At 41.2% G+C, this 23507-nt stretch overlaps 1 protein-coding gene and 1 long non-coding RNA gene across 2 annotated transcripts; both read right to left on the reverse strand.

Moving 5' to 3' along the window:
• Positions 1-5939: 5939 nt before the first annotated feature.
• On the reverse strand, positions 5940-11557 carry LOC124272233. The gene is made up of 3 exons (XR_006897289.1): positions 11543-11557; positions 6980-7160; positions 5940-6371 (listed from the first exon to the last, which is right to left on the reverse strand). It is a non-coding gene; the product is annotated as an uncharacterized LOC124272233 (long non-coding RNA).
• Positions 11558-15665: 4108 nt separating this feature from the next.
• On the reverse strand, positions 15666-20098 carry LOC124272232 (solute carrier family 28 member 3-like). Its single transcript, XM_046707386.1, has 5 exons — positions 20010-20098; positions 18641-19059; positions 18061-18205; positions 16820-17014; positions 15666-15695 (listed from the first exon to the last, which is right to left on the reverse strand). Exons 1-5 carry the CDS (start codon positions 20067-20069, stop codon positions 15666-15668), a joined length of 849 nt encoding a protein of 282 aa, XP_046563342.1. The 5' UTR covers positions 20070-20098.
• Between the last annotated feature and the right edge of the window lie 3409 nt (positions 20099-23507).

Here is a 23507-nt window from a genome sequence, read left to right on the forward strand (position 1 = left end):
AATTGTGACGTTACTAAGATACGGTATTTATTTAACTGTGTAGATCATCTTGTCTTGATGGAGGTTCTTCCGTTTCAACCGTGAGTCATTTCTTATAACGATTTGTTTTATTCATAACTTGCACAAAGTGTTTAGTTTCTCAATAAATAGTAGCCAACTTGTCTTGGAGTGGTGTTGAGCGTTAAGTGTGTCATCGTTTCCAGGTAGATCTGATCAGGTAATATTGGTTTGCACTCAGTAAAAGCTTATCTGTTAATATTTTTTAGTGTGCTACCTCAGTCGATTTAATGTTATTTCAGGCATGTTTGTTAAATATTGAATATATCTCAACCCAGGCGAGGTAAAGGTAAATAAATAGACATGTAAGGGCTATGTTCGACTTTTTAAAAATAGTTCAATTTTCACAAAATGGCGCAAAATGAAATATAGCTGCTCTGTGTATTTAGACATGAGATGATAAAACAAAACAGAGTCGGTTTGTCACATATTCATCTTTTGCGATGAGCTAGTGAATATATATACTGCATATATATATATATTATTATTATACGCGTATTTGTCCTTCGAGGTGTCAACTTGACGTGCCTTTCGTGTGTTTGTGACGGGGGCCATCGGTGAACTGGATTGATAGTGATTCTGAAATACATGCTTACTATTCATTAAACGGACTTAGCTCTGATTTTCTTTTCAGGATTGTGGTAATGATTCGCTATGAAATTGTGATAGTACCCTGCTTCTGGGACAGTACCCGTCACAAACACACAGACATGTCAAGCTGTCACTTGAGAAAACACAGGAACTATACACCAAATAGGGTGTCCAAATAGGGACTTGCTTCTAGAGCTGTGACGATATATCGTAGTATCGATAATCGTGATACTTCATCTAACGATAAATATATCGATACGCTTTTTCGTATCGTTGACCTTAAAATTGTTAATTTTCACTAGATATTGACGGTTATGTCAAAATAAACACTGTCACTTGCTATCAAAATACGATTTTTAACTGACGTTTTACGCCGCTTTTAGCAATATTCCAGCAATATCACGGCGGGGATACCAGAAATGGGCTTCAGAAATTGTACCCATGTGGGAATCGAACCCGGACGATTTTTTAAAGAACATAACTGAAGATAGCATTTCGTGATATGCATCGAATCGAATCGTATCGTTCCAAGATACCGCGATACATATCGTATCGTGAAATTTCAGTATCGTCACACTTCTAATTGCTTCGTACATGATTTCCTTCGCAGATGCATCAAGCTTGGAAATTAAAATGTGTTTACCATGGTGATTTTGGAAAGATTCACTAAAACCTTGACCTGTGAAGGTCCGGGTTTTGATTGATCTTCAGTAACCCATGCTTGCCACAAAGGCGACTATGTGGAAGAGGCGACTAACGGGATCGGATTGGTCAGGCTCGCTGACTTGGTTAACACATGTCATCGTATGTCATTTGCGTAGATCGATGTTCATTCTGTTGTTCCCTGGATTGTCTGGTCCAGACTCGATTATTTACAGACCGCCTCCATATAGCTGGAATATTGCTGAGTGCGGCGTAAAACTAAACTCACTTACTCACTAAAATCTTGAACGTTGTCACCCCGATCGAAGAACTTTTGAAAGCAGGATCCATATGGTTGCATGAGAAACGTTCGGGCAAGCTGGAATCTCCTGCAAAACTTGTAGACAGCACATGCTGGAGAGGCTTGAATATATCTTAACGTGAATAAGCAATATAAACAGACTATATTCCAGGTCCATTCAGTTGCAATACTTTATTTATAGATAAAATCAGAGAGAACCCTTTCAACAGAAGAGCTCCTACTGCACCAGTAGATGATATATAAGTAGATAAAGAAGGCCATTACCGGCTCTCATGGTCGACCAATATGCTTTGTAAATATTTTAGTGGAGATTCGTCTCTGTATCATCGACTATGTACGGCAGGAAAATCAATAACAGATCTCGCGTAAAGGTTATAAAGTGTTTGTGTGTATGTGGTGTACAGTGTGTGTGTGTGTGTGTGCATGTAGTGTGTTTTTGGTGTGTGTGTTGTGTGTGCATGTTTTTTGTATGTTGATAGGAACATCCAGCAACGATTTTATATATTTTTATTTATTTTAACGATTTTTATGTAGTGAATAAATGCCATCGGTCATGCCATGTTTTGAATAATGGCCTCTTGGGCTATGTCTCGTACAGTGAAGGTAGAAATGATCCCGGGTGATTGGTATTGACGTCCACAAAGGCCAGCGCATACAATAGGTACACCTAGCATGGATTCCTGCATTTGGCTTCAGGACATCGCAAGAACAGACCAGCACGTGGCGCATCACACGGGATAAGGTGTCTCGCCCGCCGCTGTGGTTAGTACTGCCCATATTGTTCCTTAGCTACCATTGTATGTGTTGAGCTTATTAGGAACTTACAAGATCCGCTACGTCCTTGTGTTCATTGTTTGCTATTTATTCTCTACTGCCAGTTATTGTATCGAATGTTTGTGAGCGTTTAAGTGAGCGAGTTAGTGAGTTTAGTTTTAAGAGGCTCTTAGGAATATTCCAGCAATTTCACGGCGGGGCTTCACACATTGTAACAATGTGGGGAATCGAACACGGTTCTTCGGCGTGACAAGCGAACGTTTTAACACCTAGGCAACCCGATCGCCTCTCTTTAAGAGCATTGCATTACGACTATGCGTGGGAGAAAAAGCCTGATAGCATATTTACTGTATCATTTGGAGTTTATACGCTGCATTTGGTTACATGTAACTGGGAAAATCCTTGGTGATATCAATGGATTTAACCACCTTGTAAACTGTTCATATTCACTTACCACACGATCCTCTTCGAGGTATATTTAATAATTTTTGGTGATTTCGTATTTGATCTGTGGTTGTTCAAATATATACACAAAGATCTTTGTTACGCACCCCTGACATATCTCACGATTGAATGATTAAGTAACTGATTAAAATGAAAGACTGAGTAATCTCACGTGACAGAGATATGTCCACAACGTTCAGAACGTTAGTCCATTGTCAGCGATTTCACCTGATACCAGTAACCAACTGACTGTTCAACGTACCCCTTATACCAGTAACCAACTGACTGTTCAACCACCCCTTATACCAGTAACCAACTGACTGTTCAACCACACAATATGCCAGTAACCAACTGACTGTTTCAACCACCCTTATACCAGTAACCAACTGACTGTTAAACCACCCCTTATGCCAGTAACCAACTGACTGTTCAACCACCCATATACCAGTAACCAACTGACTGTTCAACCACCCAATATACCAGTAACCAACTGACTGTTCAACCACCCCTTATACCAGTAACCAACTGACTGTTCAACCACCCAATATGCCAGTAACCAACTGACTGTTCAACCACCCTTATACCAGTAACCAACTGACTGTTCAACCACCCAATATGCCAGTAACCAACTGACTGTTCAACCACCCCTTATACCAGTAACCAACTGACTGTTCAACCAATCCTTATGCCAGTAACCAACTGACTGTTAAACCACCCAATATGCCAGTAACCAACTGACTGTTAAACCACCCAATATACCAGTAACCAACTGACTGTTAAACCACCCAATATGCCAGTAACCAACTGACTGTTTAAACCACCCAATATGCCAGTAACCAACTGACTGTTCAACCACCCTTATGCCAGTAACCAACTGACTGTTCAAACACCCTTATACCAGTAACCAACTGGACTGTTCAACCAACCCTTATGCCAGTAACCAACTGACTGTTCAACCAACCTTTATGCCAGTAACCAACTGACTGTTCAACCACCCGTTATACCAGTAACCAACTGACTGTTAAACCACCCAATATGCCAGTAACCAACTGACTGTTCAACCACCCCTTATACCAGTAACCAACTGACTGTTAAACCACCCCTATGCCGGTAACCAACTGACTGTTAAACCACCCCTTATGCCAGTAACCAACTGACTGTTCAAACACCCTTATGCCAGTAACCAACTGACTGTTCAACCACCCAATATGCCAGTAACCAACTGACTGTTCAACCACCCAATATGCCAGTAACTAACTGACTGTTAAACCACCCTTATGCCAGTAACCAACTGACTGTTCAACCACCCAATATGCCAGTAACCAACTGACTGTTCAACCACCCAATATGCCAGTAACTAACTGACTGTTAAACCAACCCTTATGCCAGTAACCAACTGACTGTTCAACCACCCAATATGCCAGTAACCAACTGACTGTTAAACCACCCCTTATGCCAGTAACCAACTGACTGTTCAACCACCCAATATGCCAGTAACCAGCTGACTGTTAAAACCACCCTTATGCCAGTAACCAGCTGACTGTTTAACCACCCCTTATGCCAGTAACCAACTGACTGTTCAACCACCCGTTATACCAGTAACCAACTGACTGTTCAACCAACCCTTATGCCAGTAAACAGCTGTCTGTTCATACACTCCTTATACCAGTAACCAACTGACTGTTCAACCACCCTTTATGCCAGTAACCAACTGACTGTTCAACCACCCTTATGCCAGTGACCAACTGACTGTTCAACCACCCCTTATGCCAGTGACCAACTGACTGTTCAACCTTCCCCTTATATCAGTAACCAACTGACTGTTGAACCACCCTTATGCCAGTAATCAACTGACTGTTCAACCTACCCTTTATGCCAGTAATCAATTGACTGTTCAAACACCCATTATGCCAGTAATCAATGGACTGTTCACCCTACCCTTTATGGCAGTAGTCAATTGACTGTTCAACCACCCCTTATGCCAGTAACCAACTGAATGTTCAACCATCCCCTTATGCCAGTAATGAACTGACTGTTATGCCACTCCTTATGCCAGTAACCAACTGACTGTTATACCACTCCTTATGCCAGTAATCAACTGACTGTTCAACCTACCCTTTATGCCAGTAATCAATTGACTGTTCAAATACCCATTATGCCAGTAATCAATGGACTGTTCACCCACCCTTTATGGCAGTAGTCAATTGACTGTTCAACCAACCCTTATGCCAGTAATGAACTGACTTTTCAACCACCCTTGTGCCAGTAATCAATGGACTGTTCACCCATCCCTTTATGGCGGTAGTCAATTGACTGTTCAACCACCCCTTCTGCCAGTAACCAATTAAGTGTTCAACCACCCTTATACCAGTAATCAATTGATTGTTCATCCACCCCATATACCAGTAATCTATAGACTGTTCAAACGCACCCTTATGCCAGTAATCAATTGAAAGTCCAACCACCTCTTGTGCCAGTAATCAGTGGACTGTTTAACAACCATCATGTTTCATGTTTTTGTGTTGATAAATTACAGAACATGGTTCTTTATATGTGATTACTTTGATTACTATAAATGTGGTCTTTGATCACAAAATCTTCAGGCAAGACTACATGACTCTTCAAGATAGTGCAAACAGAAGACGTACCGAGCCTATATACCTTCGGCGGAACACATGTTATTTTCGAGCTAATACCTCAAGGATGACCTTGACCTTGACCTTGACCTGGATATAAATGATATAAGAACTACATGCTTAAGCGGTACAGTAAATGTATGCAGGAAAAATAAAAAAGCATTTTGTAAAATTGGCATACATGCTTAATGTCTTAATGTTATGTCCGATTTTGAACAGTGGCCGATCGTATATCCTTCTCGAGTTAATAAATAAACGTTATTCTCAGGCTATGGATGATGTACATACCTTCAATTTCATCAAAACACCTGCAATGCATAATTCACACGAAAACCGTGATATCGTAAAGTCAGATTTAATGTCTACTGGCATAATAAACTACAGGGTAACGTTCAGGTATTTTTAGTTGGAGCTGATGTACACATTTGTTTCTATTGACCAGCCTGGCAAACCAATGAATCTGTAACGCAGAATACCACTGGAGAGGTTTATTCAAATACTATATACATTTGTAATATTTCTTTACTGAGCTATAATACCATCGATTATTAAAATACATAACTACGACTCTGATGATACAAGCTATATATTCATAATACAGTAAGCTGCGTTTATAACACGTTATACCTTATAACACTAAAAAGACCACTCATTTCAGTTTGTTGAAACCGTATTTTTTTAAAGGCGTCTTAGTTATAAAAGTAGTTTACAGTATACATGGTATTCGTGATACTGAAACACTGTCAGCTATAGTCTCTGTTTATTGGACAAATGGCGGTGTTCCAAATTTGAGAAATATTATAAAACATGACATTGTACTGGTTCTGTGTTCCTTGTTCAAGGTACGACACATTGGACTTTCAAAGACGCTCACGCCGACTGTAAAGCCTCATCGTACAGCAAACCTGTTGGAAACAGAAAACAATCATTTAACATAAGCCTGAATGAATATAGTTTTATGATGCCTTTTGTAATTCTCCAGACTAATGACAACGGAAGAAGGCAACAAATGGCTCCAAACATTGTACCCGTGTAGGGAATCGGACGTCTTAACAACCAGACTACACCAAGGTCATAAACATAGTCAAGTCAGTTTAATATGTACAAATTACATATACACTGTGTTAGGGTAAAGTCACTCACGAGAGTTCGAATACCTACATACCTAACCATATACTGTGACACCCGTAAGTTGGAACTCATTACGCCTAGACAAGCTTTGAGCGAAAAGATTTTATACTATTTGCCAAGCATACTTTGAATTTAATGTCTCAAATCTTGAAGGCAAATAATACGGGGTTTTTTAATCCACTAACGGTACCCAAAATAGCCCAGAACCTTATATATCTCGGCCACTTCTACTTCTCACGCGAGTAGCCTAGTGGTTATCGGTCGTTGCGCTGGAGACCCAGGTTTGATTCCCCGCATGGGTACAATTTCTGGTGTCCCCCGCCGTGGTATTGCTGGAATATTGCTTAAAACTAAACCCACTCACTCCACACTACTCGCTCACCTGCGATGCATGCTGTCATAAAGCAGGCCATCTGCCCAGTGATGTTTGCCCTCAGTACATATTTTGTGATGGTGGTCCTCCGTTCGGGGCACAGCGCGATCAGCGTTCCCATGGCAACACCAACTGCCCCTATGTGGTTGAGCCCACATAAGGCATACGTACCAAGCACCTCAGAACGTTTCTGAAATACAATGGAAGAATTAGAGTCTAGGAATTAGACATACGAGTGCATGTCATTTGAGTATTTACAATACTGCATTTACATTCGCCGAATTCACATATGTGTCTGTTGTCTGCACTCCAGCACTATTCCACAGGGGCTTGTAACGAAACAAAACTGCATGAGGTATATAGAGTGACTGATGGAGTCTTGATACTTAATTAAAGGAAAGGGTGTAACGAGGTCAACAAACCATGTTCGTTTAGGGGGCAGATTCAACAATGCCCACTGTACATACCCGATGAAATTATTTCGCATTTCAAACCCTACAACATGAGACAACAGCACAAGAATCGGAGTATACTGAGTCAAAAAGAAACTTCACATTCTTTCTTCAGGGCACTATAAAGAACAAGAGATGGTAAGATGGTTAAATTGTTATTATTTCATTGCTGAGATCTGTGTGATGTACTCGATACACTGACAGTGCCATAATCAGTTCCATTAGGCTACACCGCCGTTCCAAAACATGGGTATACAGAATGTCAAGTCACAAGAATAAAAATGCGAAATTTCTCAGTTCAATATCGTGTATGGCCGCCCGCGCATTCACCACTGCCAAACACCGTCTCCTCATCGACTGCCTGATGCTTGTGAACACGTGGTTGGGGATTCTGCGCCATTGCTCTTGCAAGGCAGCGCCAAGTTCCTGCAAATTCTGAGGTTGGTTCCTAAGACCACGAAGCCTTCTCCCAAAGTGCATCCCAAACGTGCTCTATTGGATTAAGGTCAGGGACCTCGATGGCCAGTCCATGACGTTGATTCCAGCGTTTTGAAGGAAATTTCGTGTCAACATCGCGGTATGCGGCCGAGCATTATCATGCTGGAACTGTAGACCTGGGCCATGAGCCGCCATGAAAGGAACGAGTTCAGGGGTGAGCACCTGGTCGCGGTAAGCAGCAGCTGTGAGGTTTCCACGGATGACCAGAAGTCGGGAACGGTTGTTCCCACAGAAAGCACCCCACACCATGCAACTTCCGCCCCCGAATCTGTCGACTTCCTGTACACAACATTGGGCATACCGTTCACGACGTCGTCTCCAGACTCTATGCCTGCCGTCCGCGAATCTGAGGGTAAACCTGGATTCATCGCTAAAGACGACTCGATTCCAGTCTCTGGGTCCATCGGAGGTGACGTTGGGCCCACAGCAGACGTTGACGTTGATGAAACGGCGTCAATATTGGCCCACGATATGGACGTCGAGAATGGAGATTGGCAGCCCGCAACCGATTTCGAATGGTCTGTGAGGACAGTCGACCTCTAAACATCTCAGCCCTGGTTCGTGTAGCCGGCAGAAATCTGTCACGTAGGTGACGTAGGACGATTTGACGGTCTTCTGCTCGTGACGTCACACGTGGACGAACCGACCTTGGGCGATCAGAAGTGGTGCCAGTTTGTTGTAGACGACCTCGCAAGTCATACACAGTACGACGGCTGCATCCCATTGCTCTTGCGACGTCAATAACTGATCTTCCCGCTTGCAACATGCCAACGGCACGTTCACGTTGCACATTTGACAATCGTGGCATTTCAAGTACCGTTAGAACTGTGGTTTAAAGTGTTTTTTCAATTCTTGAGGCCAATGCAAACACGTGCATATGAAGAAAACTTCGATGCGAAGATCACGTGATCGACTGCACGTGCAAAACCTGATTTGGCACTAACGTCATTTGCACGACGAATGGATGGGTTTGAGTGGGTTTGCTAACGTTTTCTAGAGTCGAAGATAGGGATCCCATTTCGGATACATAGATGTATCATCAGAAAAAAAATTATTCATTATTTTGTGAAGTTTCTTTTTGACTCAGTACTAGTCGCCATGGTTTCGGTGACACTTACACCTAAATGTCATAATAATTTTACATACATTTATTCATCGGAAACAGGCCGGTGTTGCGCCCGTTTGCCATTGATGACCTTGGCGATCTGATGGGACAACTTTAAGTTTTAACCAATCAGGTCGCTAGCTCTTTTCGAGTGAGACCAAGGTCGTCAATAGCGAACAGGCACGACACACAGGCCTTGAGTGAGTATTTACGAAGAGCACTTCAGTCTTTATTTAACAAATAGTAACACGAACTTGACAGTTTGAAATATTCCTTTACATTCTGCTAAGCAATAGGGATATAGTTGTAACTGTGGAACTGCAAGATTGGATCTTTTCTACCACACGATCATAGAATAGATTTAACGGACTGAAGGCACAACGTCGACAACATACCCGGCTCTTTAAACGGTACTTTGTTGTCACATGCTTCCAAGCTGCATATTTTGCGACTGTCTGGACATGTTGGTGAGTTTAATCCACCAATTTACTGTCCTAGTCATATATTTCTGCGCATTACGTCCTTTGGTGATTGATGCTTGACCGATGTGACCTCTGACATTGAACGAGGAGCAGGCTTTCTCCGATCCTGCATAAAATGAAGCCTTGTTCAGGGGGCGACAGTTATTTAGAACGCTTTAGCTGAGACATCGAATTATAGCATTTCTGGCCAATTGATGCGCTTGTTGCAGTAAAAGCCGTCAAAACAAATTTAACAACATGAGCGATAGTGGAGCTGATTCAACAAAGTAACACAGCAAGTCTTAATGCTGTAAATATACATACGGAAACAAATATCAAGAACTAAAGAGTAGAGAGACATTTGCTCCCTTTACACTCTAATACTCACTTAGGAAACATCTGAGGAGAGTCGATAGTAAAGTTGATGAAACAAATAACAACGAGTCTTCACGCCTCGAAATAAACTTTTCATAAAACAATAAAACGAACTCAAAGCTAAATTGCCTCTTTACAATATTGATTCGACGATCTCATTATATGAAAAAGTAACACAGCGAAGGTCTTAATACTGAAAGTAAACTTTACGAAATTCAGGAAATATCTGTACTGAAATAGAGGCATTGCTCGCTTTACACTCTGGTATGACTCATTAGATAGACACTCCGGTTTAGGAAACATCTGACAGTCCAACAAGTTAGAAAGGGAAGGGAATGGGCATGACAAAACCCGATGGTGATAGTGCGGAGTTTATTCTTTACGACGCACTCCAGCAATATTCCAGCTATATGGCGGCGGTCTGTAAATAATCGAGTCTGGACCAGACAAACCAGTGATCAACAGCATGAATACCGATGTGCGCAATTGGGAACCGATGACATGTGTCAAATCCAAGCCGGGCGAGCCTGACCACCCGATCCCGTTAGTAGTCGCCTCTTACGACCAAGCATGGATTACTGAAGGCCAACATTCTAACCCGGACCTTGACGGGTCCCAGCCGGTGATAACAGGAGGCTGGATGATGGTCATTACATACTGGGGAGCTTGTTATTCTCTGATGAACAACCCGTTTTTTCGGAACAGCTAGTTGAATTGGAAAGATACAATAAATGAATGCCAGTAGGATGTGACTCATTTTACAACCAAACCATTACATGTCTAATACTTCAAACATAAAGTGTGACACAGCTAATGGTTTGAAATATGATGACACCTTCAACTATCAAGGCTAACTTCGCCTTGGCAGATGGTGTAGAAACTGAAATGGTTGTGGTGGGTAACTCTGGACAAGGCGCCAATAGTGTAACATGATTTTACAGGCAGAGCAGAGGCTCGTACAAAAGCTACTCATTTCAAATTCACTACGCTGCGGATAAAAACAACAACAACGAGCAACAACAACAGCAAATGTATCCGAAAACTGAAAATTACCGTTCGTCAAGCCGAACCATAAAGAGAGGAGAGAGTTGTTTTACGCCAGTTCAGCAATATTCCAGCAATATCATGGCGGGGACACCAGAAATGGCTTCACACAATGTGCCCATGTGGGAATCGAACCTGGCCTCGGCGGACTAGCCAACGCTTTAACCACTGGGCTACCCCACCGCCCCCGAATCCATAAAGACAGAGATGCTACATTGAGCCCAGTATATCAGTTTGACCTGACCATGAACCCAAAGTGGAGACAGATAAGTGTTTGTCTGTTTGTTTGTTAGCAATATTCCAGCTACATGTAGTTGTATTTCCTTTTGTTTGGAGAACGGTATCCATAGGATGATTTCAAGGCGCTTCATAATGTTTGCACGGTGACGTTAAAAAGTATCGGCGTCACTGAACGGGAAGAAACTTGTGTTTGACTGTTCTACCAGTGTCAGACAAAAGTGTCCACTTAGACATATCTCTTTTCAACATTTTCTCGAAAACAGTCCTTCGAATATTCAGTATTCCTTTCCAGTTAATTGAATTTGATGCTATATATATTGCATCTGAGCACTCCTGTTTGCAGATGATATTAATTTGGACATGGAAATACATCTACAAGACAGGTCCAGATACTAACCTCAAGACTTCCACCGACCAATGTTACATTGGTTGAGTCTCGAATTACATTGCCATCTTGCCAATGCCAGGTACCGTTGTGAACCAGCTGATATTGCCTCAAGATCCTTCCTGTTGATGACCAGCCTGCCAAACTCCCATAAATCCAACAAAAGAATTGGCAAAGATTTTGATGCCCATCAGTTCGCCTATCTTGAAGAGGTCGACCTTGGGGAAGCCCATTATGTACGCCAGCGGATAGAACATGTAGGAACAGAGAAGCTGTGGTAAAGAGAAGAGGGTCATCGAAACAGTAACGGTGACATTAGGGACTGCGGAACAATTCTTCACATTGTTTTACTTTGTATACGATTCATGGATTGATTGATTGATTGATTTTGTGTTTAACAACACAGTCAGCAATATTCCAGCTTATATGGTGACGGTCAGTAAACAATCGAGCCTCGGGCCAGACAATTAAGTGATTAACATCATGAGCATCGACATACGCCGTTGGGATACGATGACATGTGTCAACCATGTCAGCGTGAATGACCACCTCGTTAATTTGCATACGAGCAAAAGTAGAATCACTTCCTTCAAATAATATTTACTATTTAGCTCTTGACTTTACTCTGGCTGTATACGTATAGAAACATATACGATATGGACACATTCAGGCTTTTTGGAACAATTTATCAAATTCTACCAAACTCAAGAATGTCGTGTAATTTATTTTCAATTTATTTCATTAATAAGTAAAGCTTATAAACAAACGTTGCTATGACACGCTTTTCGACTCAATGAAAACTTTGAGAACTGAACTATGTTTGATTCACGGACGAAATTGAAATAATGTCAACATTTAAAGATGTGGTATATATTTCAGGATTATTGTGACAGTTGAAAGGTAAAAGTGTTTCTAGTTCCCAAGTTCATACGAAATGCATTGATCCTCATCACGATAACAAGTTCAGGTTTGCGTCGAGCACAATCGACGAAGGTGTATAACTTAACAAAGTTGAATTAGACAATCCAGTGACAGACATCATGAGCATCGATCTACCACCGTTCACTCTTTAGTTGCCTTTGCGACAAACGCTGGTTGCCACTGAAAGTGTAACTTTTATAATCAGAACGCATAAATGATTCGCCAATGCTATACGCCATCCCACTACGTCAGTTCTGACAAAAGTGAGGTACACATACCGAGAACGTCACGCCTTCATCACTCCCACCCTAAAAGCCCAAACCATTGAAATGCGGTAGTCTATAAATTCAATAGCGGCGATGAAGACGATCTGGTTGATGTAAACGACGGTGGACGCCAGTGTGATGCCATCAACAGCGCCGATAGATATTGCTTCCAATACGCTCTGAAATTTCCTGAAAGATATATCAAGACACTCTTGTGAACATGTTATATAAAAATAAAACATATGATAATGTCAGAATTTGTTGCGATAAACTGAGTTTATCTTCCTCCATCGGTGTATGGGACATCATTTGTCACAGACACTCTACATCCTGCCATTAAACATTGTGAACGCTTTATTACAACCTTAAATATGTAAATTTCAAATTATTTAGATTTGTGAGCGTGTGGAGAAATTCATTGTAACGTGAATATGCAATATGTTATGTCGAACACTTGTGTTTAGTGGTGACTTATAAATCTCTTGGGAAAAAAAATGAACAATCATCAGGTTTGTCAGGGTTCTCGATGCGACCAAGCACATTGTTGACATAAAATTACACCACTGCTACCCCTTGTATGTGTGCATTTGACAAAGCGGCTGTTGGGTCTGGCATGTTTTAATGATAGTCCATGTCTAGTGTAATCGATTCTTACTTACGCCATTGTTATATTGTAAGCATCTTCTGGTTTGACCCTAGTCCGTCGTGTCTCCGGCATTGGTCAGTTTCTGGCCATTGCGAGGGCGGCGGGGCAGACATCACAGACGCTGTGAGGAGGTGGTTGGCAGGAGCCTGCATAGGGATGCTTACAACATGTAACACCATACAGAATCCCCTTATCTAAGGAGTACATACATACAGCCAGCTGTATTCTGCACCATCTAAAGTCAGTGGGGTTTTGGTACATGTTTGCAAACACCAACACCATAGGTGTCAAATTTGAAGACAGTGCGATGCCAGGCGACAGACAACCCAGGTCTTGAATGGCATTTAGAGTAATAGACTTTTATTATGAGGATATCGCTCTCGGAGCATATCCTTCCTCCTAATTCATCGCCGAAGAAGTAAGAATATACCCGAAACGGTGTGTTCCTCATGATAAAAGAAGTTGACATCCATAAAACTCTCTTCGATAGAGTGAGTGAGTGAGTTTGGTTTTACGCTTTTAGCATTATTCCAGCAATATCACGGCGGGGACACCAGAAATGAGCTTCAATAATGTACCCATGTGGGATTCGAACCTGGTCCTTCGGCGTGACGAGCGAACGCTTTAACCACTAGGCTACCCTGCACCGCCCCTCTCTTTATAGACAACTCACACACTGGTCATTGACATGATATTCGTATTTGTTTAAGAACTGAGAAATTCGGGGATCCATCTCTTGAGCAAAATATAGAACATCGATTGTGTTCATTCTGATATTGTCCTTTTGTTGATTTCAGTGACTTAAGTGTCAATATCATTAGGTATCAACAAACTGCTGTACAGATAATTAAAGGAATGTAGTTTGGTAACGCATGGTTATTAGCCGTCGTTGTTTTGCTTATAAACCAAGAAGCAAGCTAAGCATAGAAAGTATACATTACATACATGAATAGATACTTTGACACAGACACATTGAGGAAGCAGCAAAAGCTATAAGCAGTGAGATACAATGAATGCATATTGGAACCTCCGTCTCTGGCAGTGGTGCAGACACGTCGTACTTCCAATAGAGGCAGGAAGGTGAGTGAGGTGAAATTGGGTTTACGTCGTGCTTGAGAATATTTCTGCCCATATGACGACGCATGCGTGTGTGTGTGTATGTGCGGCTGCTTGTACTAGCCTAGACTGAAGCTGGTTTTAAAGTGCTAGCCCACTGAGATACCCATGCCGCAGTGAAGCATGAATACCTCACTCAGACACATTATACTGACTCTGAGCCGACCAGTCCGCATTGTACCCATTAATGCCGAGCGCCAGGCAGGGACCAACAAGTACCAAATTTTAACGTCTTTTGGTATGACGCGGTCGGGATCGAACTCCGCGACCTTCCACTCTCCGGGCGGACGCTCTAACCACTCACACCACGGAGTCGGTCAATAGAGGAAGGAAATATACCCTGATGTTGCTAGAAAATCGACAAAAATGGCGTGTCAGACTAGGTGTGCTAGACAACATTGGGGTCATAACAGATGGGGTAGACTAGATGCGGGTGTCATGTTAGTGTACACGAAATAAAGTGTCAGATTGGATGTAGGAGACTAGATTGGGATATCAGATTAGACGGGGTAAAAAGATGGGGTGGAGATTAGATAGATAGACCATCACGCCTCTAACTATATTCAACTTGATAAAAGTCATTGACAAGAAGATATAACTTACTCCAAAGTTCACAAGCATTCCAAAGACACTTCCGGAAATACTGGAGAAAGTTGGTGACCATGATGGCATGCATCTCAGATGCAGTCAGTAATGGCAGGAATGGTTTGATAGCCATTGAGCCCTCAGACTTGAAGTCGGAATATCAAAACAATCATGTGATGCAGCACAACTTGGCATAAGACGGTACAGGATGATAACTGCATTCGCTATTTAACCCCACTTAGTAACGATCATATCCACGTGTTCCTACAACAACGACCGCGCCGCAAGAGCATGTTTAGTGTGTCGATACAAAGGGTGACGGGAAAAGACCTGAGCTTAAATATGATGGTTCCTTAAGATATTGCTAACTCTTTCTTAACATAGTTATATCCAAGGTCTATGCACTTCACCTAATGACACCATGACCACCCGCTGCATAGCTACGACATCTTTAGGATGGAGGCCATCATTGTACTAGTTTTCACCTTCTTCATTAAAGAATACCTTCGACGTTACCTTAACATATAACCTACATATAACCTGGTTGTATAAGTGTCTTTTTAAAACGCCCCCTTCAATCATTAAAAGTTTTTTACGGGTTTTACTCCAGAACGTGCCACCCTGTACAAATCTTGGGACAGCACAGTACATAAATTGTGCACAAAAGGGGCCGGTAATAATTGGTCATCCAGGATTCAAAGTTATTCGATAATACTTATTGCAAACTTATGTATGAGAAACACGTTTGTCTGAAAATAGCTGAAAGGTTAACCATTATATATACAGGCTATGTTAAACACATCCCATGAAAGATATAACGAATCGTGAAGGTTTCAGCTGATATCTCTAATGAAGGCTGGGGAAGTGTTGAAAGTAATTGTTAGTACCACGGGACCAAGAACATGTTGAAGGCAGCAGTTGGACAGATTCAACAGCGCTCGTACCCATACAGAAGAAGAGGAACTTCCCGAAGTTCTTGACAATAGCTTGAGCACCCCGTAGTGGTACAGCATGTTGACTGTGGAACTCATGAAATAATTAGTGGCATTGTCTGGAAGGAGAAATCCAATAATGTTATTACCTCTTTGGATGAACACGTACGATTTTAACAACAATTGGTATCTGACCACAATATATGATAAATGCATATACTCTAAGTTTTACAAATACTAAATGGTTCTTAAACTTTCTGTATCGATTCATAGTATTTTTAACAGTTTTGAAATGATCATTTGATTTACGTTCTGAAGATATAAAATTGCTTTTCAAGTTCATTTAATATAATCTTCGACCTTGAGAGAATGTTTTTTGGCATTCCGATGATCATTATGATGCAAATATCGACCAAGGTTCTTAAGATCACATATTTGCTTGGTTGCTATTTTATTACAGTTTATTCACTTATTAATAGTCACTTATTAAATACATATACGGTATAAAACAATACCAATTTCAATTGCAAGCTTTGGGCAGAACAATCACCATTACCACTGAGTGAACTGAGCAAAACTGGTTGCCCATATTGTTAAATATTTGGAAAAATTATGTTTCATTTTTCAACTATTGCCCAATTAACGCAATGAGCAGGTGTTTGTTCGCGACACTGCATGCAATTAGCAGGTTGAATTCGCATATTGCACGCATTGGGAAACGGCCTCGCCCAAAGCACGTAATGGGCAGTTGCACAGATTGGGTGTAACAGATCGTCCATTTGATGGTAGTGATGGGGGCAACTATTCTTGAGAACCAACGCACCACAAACACAAACCAGGATCTCTGAAGCTGTCCCCAAACACAACCGAGAACTTTGTCTGTGTGTCTCATGTATTCTTCAAGCCTCTCTCCCAACCAGTTGAAAACGCTGTATCCAACAAATCTCGACCGGAGGATGAACAGCGCAAACAGAAACTGTGTTGTAATGCCCCCAGAACACTGCATGCCACAGTTGACCTGTAGGAAATGGAGGGATGTCTGAATACGAATCTGGTTTGTTTTCCAGAACTGATTATATATATTTCCGCATTCCGTGTGTATAAGAAGGTTATAACTTTAAGTGAAACCCATGATCCCAATCATGGATACTGTTGTGACAAGGAATAATGATTATATTGGATGCGAGATTCGAACCGCGACCCAAGGTTCTAGGCACGGGTAACTCAGCTCATTTTACGTCTAACGCATTACATAAGGACAACACTCAGCCACTTGTATTAAATGATGTAATTATCATAAGCCTAATGTATAATCTATTATCAGATCTTCACCAGAAGATCCGGGGCACAGCTGGTCTTCAGCAACATATGCTTATCGTAAGAGCCGACAAACGGATCGGGTGGTCAGGACCTTCATTCTTTGTATACCAAGCGTGCCGTTGTACAAAGCGATCTTAGCACTAAGTGCGACCGTAACTCCCATGCTTTAACACATCGACTTAAGGTAACCTTTAGTAACCCCATACCTTAACATTGACCTAAGGTAACCTTAGACTAAGGTGTGACTGTAACTCCCATACCTTAACATTGACTTAAGGTAACCCTAAGGTGACGGTAGCACTAGCACTAAGGTGACGGTAACTCCCATACCTTAACATTGATTGGACTTAAGGTAACCTTAACATTGGACTTTTAACCTTTTGCACTAAGGTGGGTAACTCCTATACCTTAACATTGACGGTAAACTAACCCCATACCTTAACATTAAGGTAACCTTAGCACTAAGGTAACTCCCATACCTTAACATTGACTTGAAGTAACCTTAGCACTAAGGTGACGGTAACTCCCATACCTTAATATTGACTTAAGGTAACCTTAGCACTAAGGTGACCGTAACGCCCATATACCTTAACACTGACTAAAGGTGAAGCCTTAGCGCTAAGGTTGCTTTTGAACAACGGCACCTCTGATCTGTAGAATATTGATCATAATCAAATCATAAGCGAATATAACTGGAATATTGTTTAATGCGGCGTTAAGGAAGGGAAAACAAACTAATATTACCAGGTCTGGGCGTTTGGAGAATATGTAACCGATAACTATGAAGAAGACCAGTCCTGCGAGGGAGGTGAAGTTCTTTGGACTTGTTTGTAGAATGGTTAGACACAGGTACGTGATAATGAACAAAAGTATCGACAAGTACAGGAACCTGAAACAGCAAACGGAAGTAATACAGTATCTTATTACATACATTTGTGTAATAACTAAATACCATATGCCAGCAATTACATAGTGATAAACACAATATCTTCACGAACTAATTAATTGAATGTGTCCAATCGACATTCAGCATGTCAAGTGTCATATTTAGATATTTAGGACGCTGGGGTGGCGTTGGAATGACATGGGGACAAATTGTTGTTGTTTTTTTATCAGGTTCGAGAAGAGAAATGTTCTCTAAAAAACAGGATAAAAAAGTGTTTGCCGATTTTCATATCTAAACAACAATAATAAAGGGATTTCGTTTTACGAAAACTTTGATTTTTATCAGTTTATAAAGAAGATAACTGTTCAAAAACAAAACTAGAACTGCAGTAAAACAAATACAAGTAGGGATAATGACTTCATCAAAGACAAATCATACCATCTGATTCCTTTTCGAACTATTGGCCTTCTCAGGGTCTGGCATCTGCAACCTTCTCTGATCTTCTGGAAGATTTTCCCGCTGAAGTTGCTGTAGCCAACAAGAAACAAAACAAAACACGTGCCCCAGACAAGCCTGACAGAGCCTTCATCCCCAAACGAGTAGTCTATGCAGAAGCCAAGATACACCAGGTAGACAACTAATATGACAGACCCAACAACGCGACCGATAATAGTCTTGTGTTCATTCAGTTTGTGTACGATTGCTGTTCTTGTTTGAGCCACTCTTCCTCCACACTTCAAATAGTACTCTCGAAACTCCTCCTCGTCTTCTCTCTCTTCTTCTCTTTCCTCCTCCTCGACTGACAGGTCATTTAAATGTGTCAGAAGTCCATGTTCCTCGAAGTCTTCTTTGTCAACCTTAATTAAAAATGGAGATTGAGATAACTTGTTTTCCTCATGTCCGTGAAATATGCATGTCCGGTTGATCAGAATGGATCTTAAAATAATTATCTGGATAAATAACCTACATATAAGTCTCATGACTATCAGGACAATGATGTGCAGCTGATGACTCAGGAGCCAACGCACCCATGAAGATCCGGGTTAAAATTGATCCTCAGCAACCCATGCTTGTTGAAGAGTCGACTAACGCGATCGAGTGGCCAGGTTCGCTGACTTGGTTGACTCACATCACCGTATGCAAATTGCGTTGATCGACGCTCATGTTGATGATCACTGAATTGTCTGGTCAGGACTTGACCATTTACAGAGCGCCACCATATGGCTGCAATACTGTTGAGTGCTGCGTTAAACAACAAGCCAACAAACTGAGAGCATAACAGCCAAAGCGCAGATTTGTTAGTTTCTTGTTTAACGGGGCGGTGGGTAGCCTAGTGGTTAAAGCGTTGGCTCGTCACGCCGAAGACCCGGGTTCGAATCCCCACACATGGGTACAATGTGTGAAGCCCATTTCTGGTGTCCCCGCCGTGATGTTGCTGGAATATTGCTAAAAGCGGCGTAAAACCAAACTCAGTCAGTCTTGTTTAACTCAACTATACTCAAGTTGTGTGACAGCGGTGTGTGAATAATCGAGTCTAAATCACACAGTCCAGTGAGCAACAGCATGAGTATTGATGCCAGCACCTAAGATGCAAAGATATGCAGCAACCAAGTCAGTCAGCCTACTTCTCTTTCGAGAACCATTGGTTGCCAAAGAACCGGAAACTTCATGGGCCGCCAACATACACACACAATCTAATAATCAGCTTCATTGTGTACCATTGAAACCAATACCTCATTTCAAAGTGAATCAATAGTCTTGATCTGACTAACTGAACTTTAATCATGGAAGAAACAAGTCTACATACATCTGACTTTCCAGATTCTACAAGAGCAAAGGCCCCGCAGTTCTCTTTGGAGTAGACCATTCTCGGCTGACATCTTCAATATAGCGGACCCCTGTGACAAAACAAAACCATGTCATGAACAGAAAGACATGATGTTATTGTATTTCGTAAAGACATGTAGTGAGTGAGTGAGTTAAGATTTAAAGTAAAGATATGTAAGCTTTATACAGAGCAGTTAAGAGACAGGGACGAATAGGTTCGGTGACTTCGGGTAACTTCTCCACGGGGTTAATGATCGACTTCTGAGGAAGCACGCAGCCACGGATGAAGTAAAGGATCGTCAAACCGTCAAGACCGAGGATGACCAGTGACCGGGATGACCGGGACGCAGTTCGTCTGGCGAGACACAATCCCATGACCCATGACGTAGAACTGTTCATAGAGACTTACCGTTCGACTCTCTACCAGAACGAACCTGAGGGTTTGCCGGTCTGAGGGAACGTAGACATCAGATCTGGCCCCGATTTCTCAAAACAAACTGAAGTCTGAGTTTTGACTTAAGTTAGAGTTTTTACTCAAAAATGCGTTTCCAGAATGAACTGAAATCGATATCTTGATAAATGCTCTATGTGGAGTGCCTAGTATATCAACATGTCTGCCAACGCTTGTAAACATCAAAATGCAACATATGTATCTACGACATGCTCTGTGTTAAACGCAACATTGACAAGCACACAATTTTGTTATTCTTCGTGCCGAGGTTTTTTATTTACAGTGTCAGTAAATGAAATTAATGAAATATATATGTGTTTCCAAAAGTATAATTATTCCTAGTTATCTACCCACACACAGGAAAAAAGAACCAACTCGGCGTGTTTTTTTCTTGTTAGTAATACAGAAACTAATGATGTTTGTAATTCAAACGATGCTTGCAAACAAACTTGTATTAAAATACAATCATAGGAAATACACAATTAAACATATATCCGCAGCATGTCAACAACTAGCAACTTTATGGCAGATCTATGTGTAAGGCTGGCTATAGATACATATCATAGTGATCTATAATCGTTAACTCATTATCGATTGATTAGCGATAAACATTGGAGACGTAACAAAACTGTCTGAAAGAAATTGGTGGGGTGACATGTTATTGCATGAATTATTAACAAAACAGTGTCCTGGGCCTAGATTTCTTTAGCGCTAAGATAGTCGGAAGTGCCATACATTAACATTAACTCACCACTATCTTAGCGCTAAAGAGAGCTTCGAAAATCTAGGCCCTGAACATAATTTAGAAACTGAGGTCCGCGTAAGTATCCATCTGTTCATAAAATGATTGATCTATATAATTGTTATGGACTAAGTACACAAGAAAATTATCCAAATTGTGTAATTTTATCAAAACAATTGTCAAAATCAACTGTTAGTTAAACATAAGCAGCCACTACCAATGTATAATAGTGAATGAGAGTTTATGTTTTACATCACAAGGGCAATCTCTCAGCCATAACGTGACGAGAAATTTAATGTAAGTATTGGATATAGTATGAATAAGAAGCCTGTATTTGATGGACAGTACTAGAATATCACAGATAGAAATGAAAACTAGCTGATAGCAGTTAAAAGAAAGAAATATTATTAATCAACAATACAATATAAAACAGGCTATGGATCTCCAACAACTGAAGGTAGATCACCATACTAGGGACCATGGGCACTTACAGTACCTTTCCTACCTGCATGGACACAAGTTGATTTTCACCATCCCTTCAGTCACTGGCGACAATTGATGAGTTAAGCCAAAATTTGAAAGAACGAATATGCTTCATTTAAAAGCCTGGGTTTAGTTTCCGAAGCTCTTAGTGGCGCTAAGGTAGTCGTAAGTTAATGTGAATGTATGGCACTTACGACTATCTTAGCACTAAGAGAGCTTCGAAAATATAGGTCCTGGCTTGAAATGGAGATACTTCGAATGGTATGGGACTTACATACTCTCTTAATGGAACAATAAACCAATGTATACTAGCTCTCTCTGTATAACCTAAGTATGATATGTATGGAGCCTTTAATACATATTTGTATTTGTACTCAGTATATCTATACACTGAGTCAGATTTGTCTCTTCTTCCAGACCCGTGAAGATCCGGGGTAGAATAGGTTGCCACAAAAGGCGACTATGCTTGTCGTAAGGGCGACTAACGGATCGGGTGGTCAGGCTCGCTGACTTGGTTGACACATGTCATCGGTTCCCAAGTGCGCAGATCGATGCTCATGCTGTCACTCACTCACTCTTCTTCCATGCATGGAAATGAACTATAAATGTATGTAATCTTACCGTCTACCCCTTCAATCGTGAAGATCGGGTTAGAATTGATCTTCAGTAACCCATGCTTGTCGTAAGAGGCGACTAACGGGATCGGGTGGCCAGGTTCGCTGACTCAGCTATATGTCGAAGGTCTGTAAATAATCGAGTCTGACCAGACATTCCAGTGATCAACAGCATGAACATCGATCTGTGCAATTGGGATACGATGACATGAATCAACCAAGTCAGCGAGCCTGACCACCCGATCCCGTTAATCGCCTCCTCCGACAAGCATGGGTTGCTAAAGACCAATTGTAACCCGGATTTTTACGGGTGAGGAGGACGATGATGATGGTGGTGGTGATGATGATGATGATGATGATGATGATGGTGATGATGATTATGCTTGTATATGCAGGTTAAATACACTGTTTTGGCATATGCACGTGACTTTCGATTCTTTTTCGATCCGTCAATCTGACTCTCAATTCTAACCCGGATCTTCACGCCGTATTTAAGCAGCCATCGCCCTACATTTAAACACCGAGATTACCATCCAGTGTATTTGGTTGCCTGACAACGAGCCTATATTGCTGGGGAACCTGTATTGTTATCTTAATTACCCTCAGGTCGTGAGTGGGCTACCATAGTTGGATACACCCTAGGACTGTATGGATCAATACAGAACACAGAATTTCATTCATGTCATAATAAATGATAAATACATAGTTACATACACAAGAGATAAGTTTCATACGGTGTTTCATACAGTTATACTCACATGTACAAATATATAAATGCACAACCACAGTTATACTCACATGCACAAATATATACACCCACAACCACAGTTATACTCACATGTACAAATATATACACCCACAACCACAGTTATACTCACATGTACAAATATATACGCCCACAACCACAGTTATACCAACACATGTACAAATATATACATCAACAACCACAGTTATACTCACATGTACAAATATATACATCAACAACTACAGTTATACTCACATGTACAAATATATAAATGCACAACTACAGTTATACTCACATGTACAAATATATACACCTACAACCACAGTTATAATCACAGGTACAAATATATACACCCACAACCACAGTTATACTCACATGTACAAATATATACGCCCACAACCACAGTTATACCAACACATGTACAAATATATACATCCACAACC

The sequence above is a fragment of the Haliotis rubra genome, unplaced genomic scaffold (genome assembly GCF_003918875.1).
Source record: "Haliotis rubra isolate DU_JTF1 unplaced genomic scaffold, ASM391887v1 Scf1676, whole genome shotgun sequence".
Lineage (NCBI taxonomy): Eukaryota > Metazoa > Mollusca > Gastropoda > Lepetellida > Haliotidae > Haliotis > Haliotis rubra.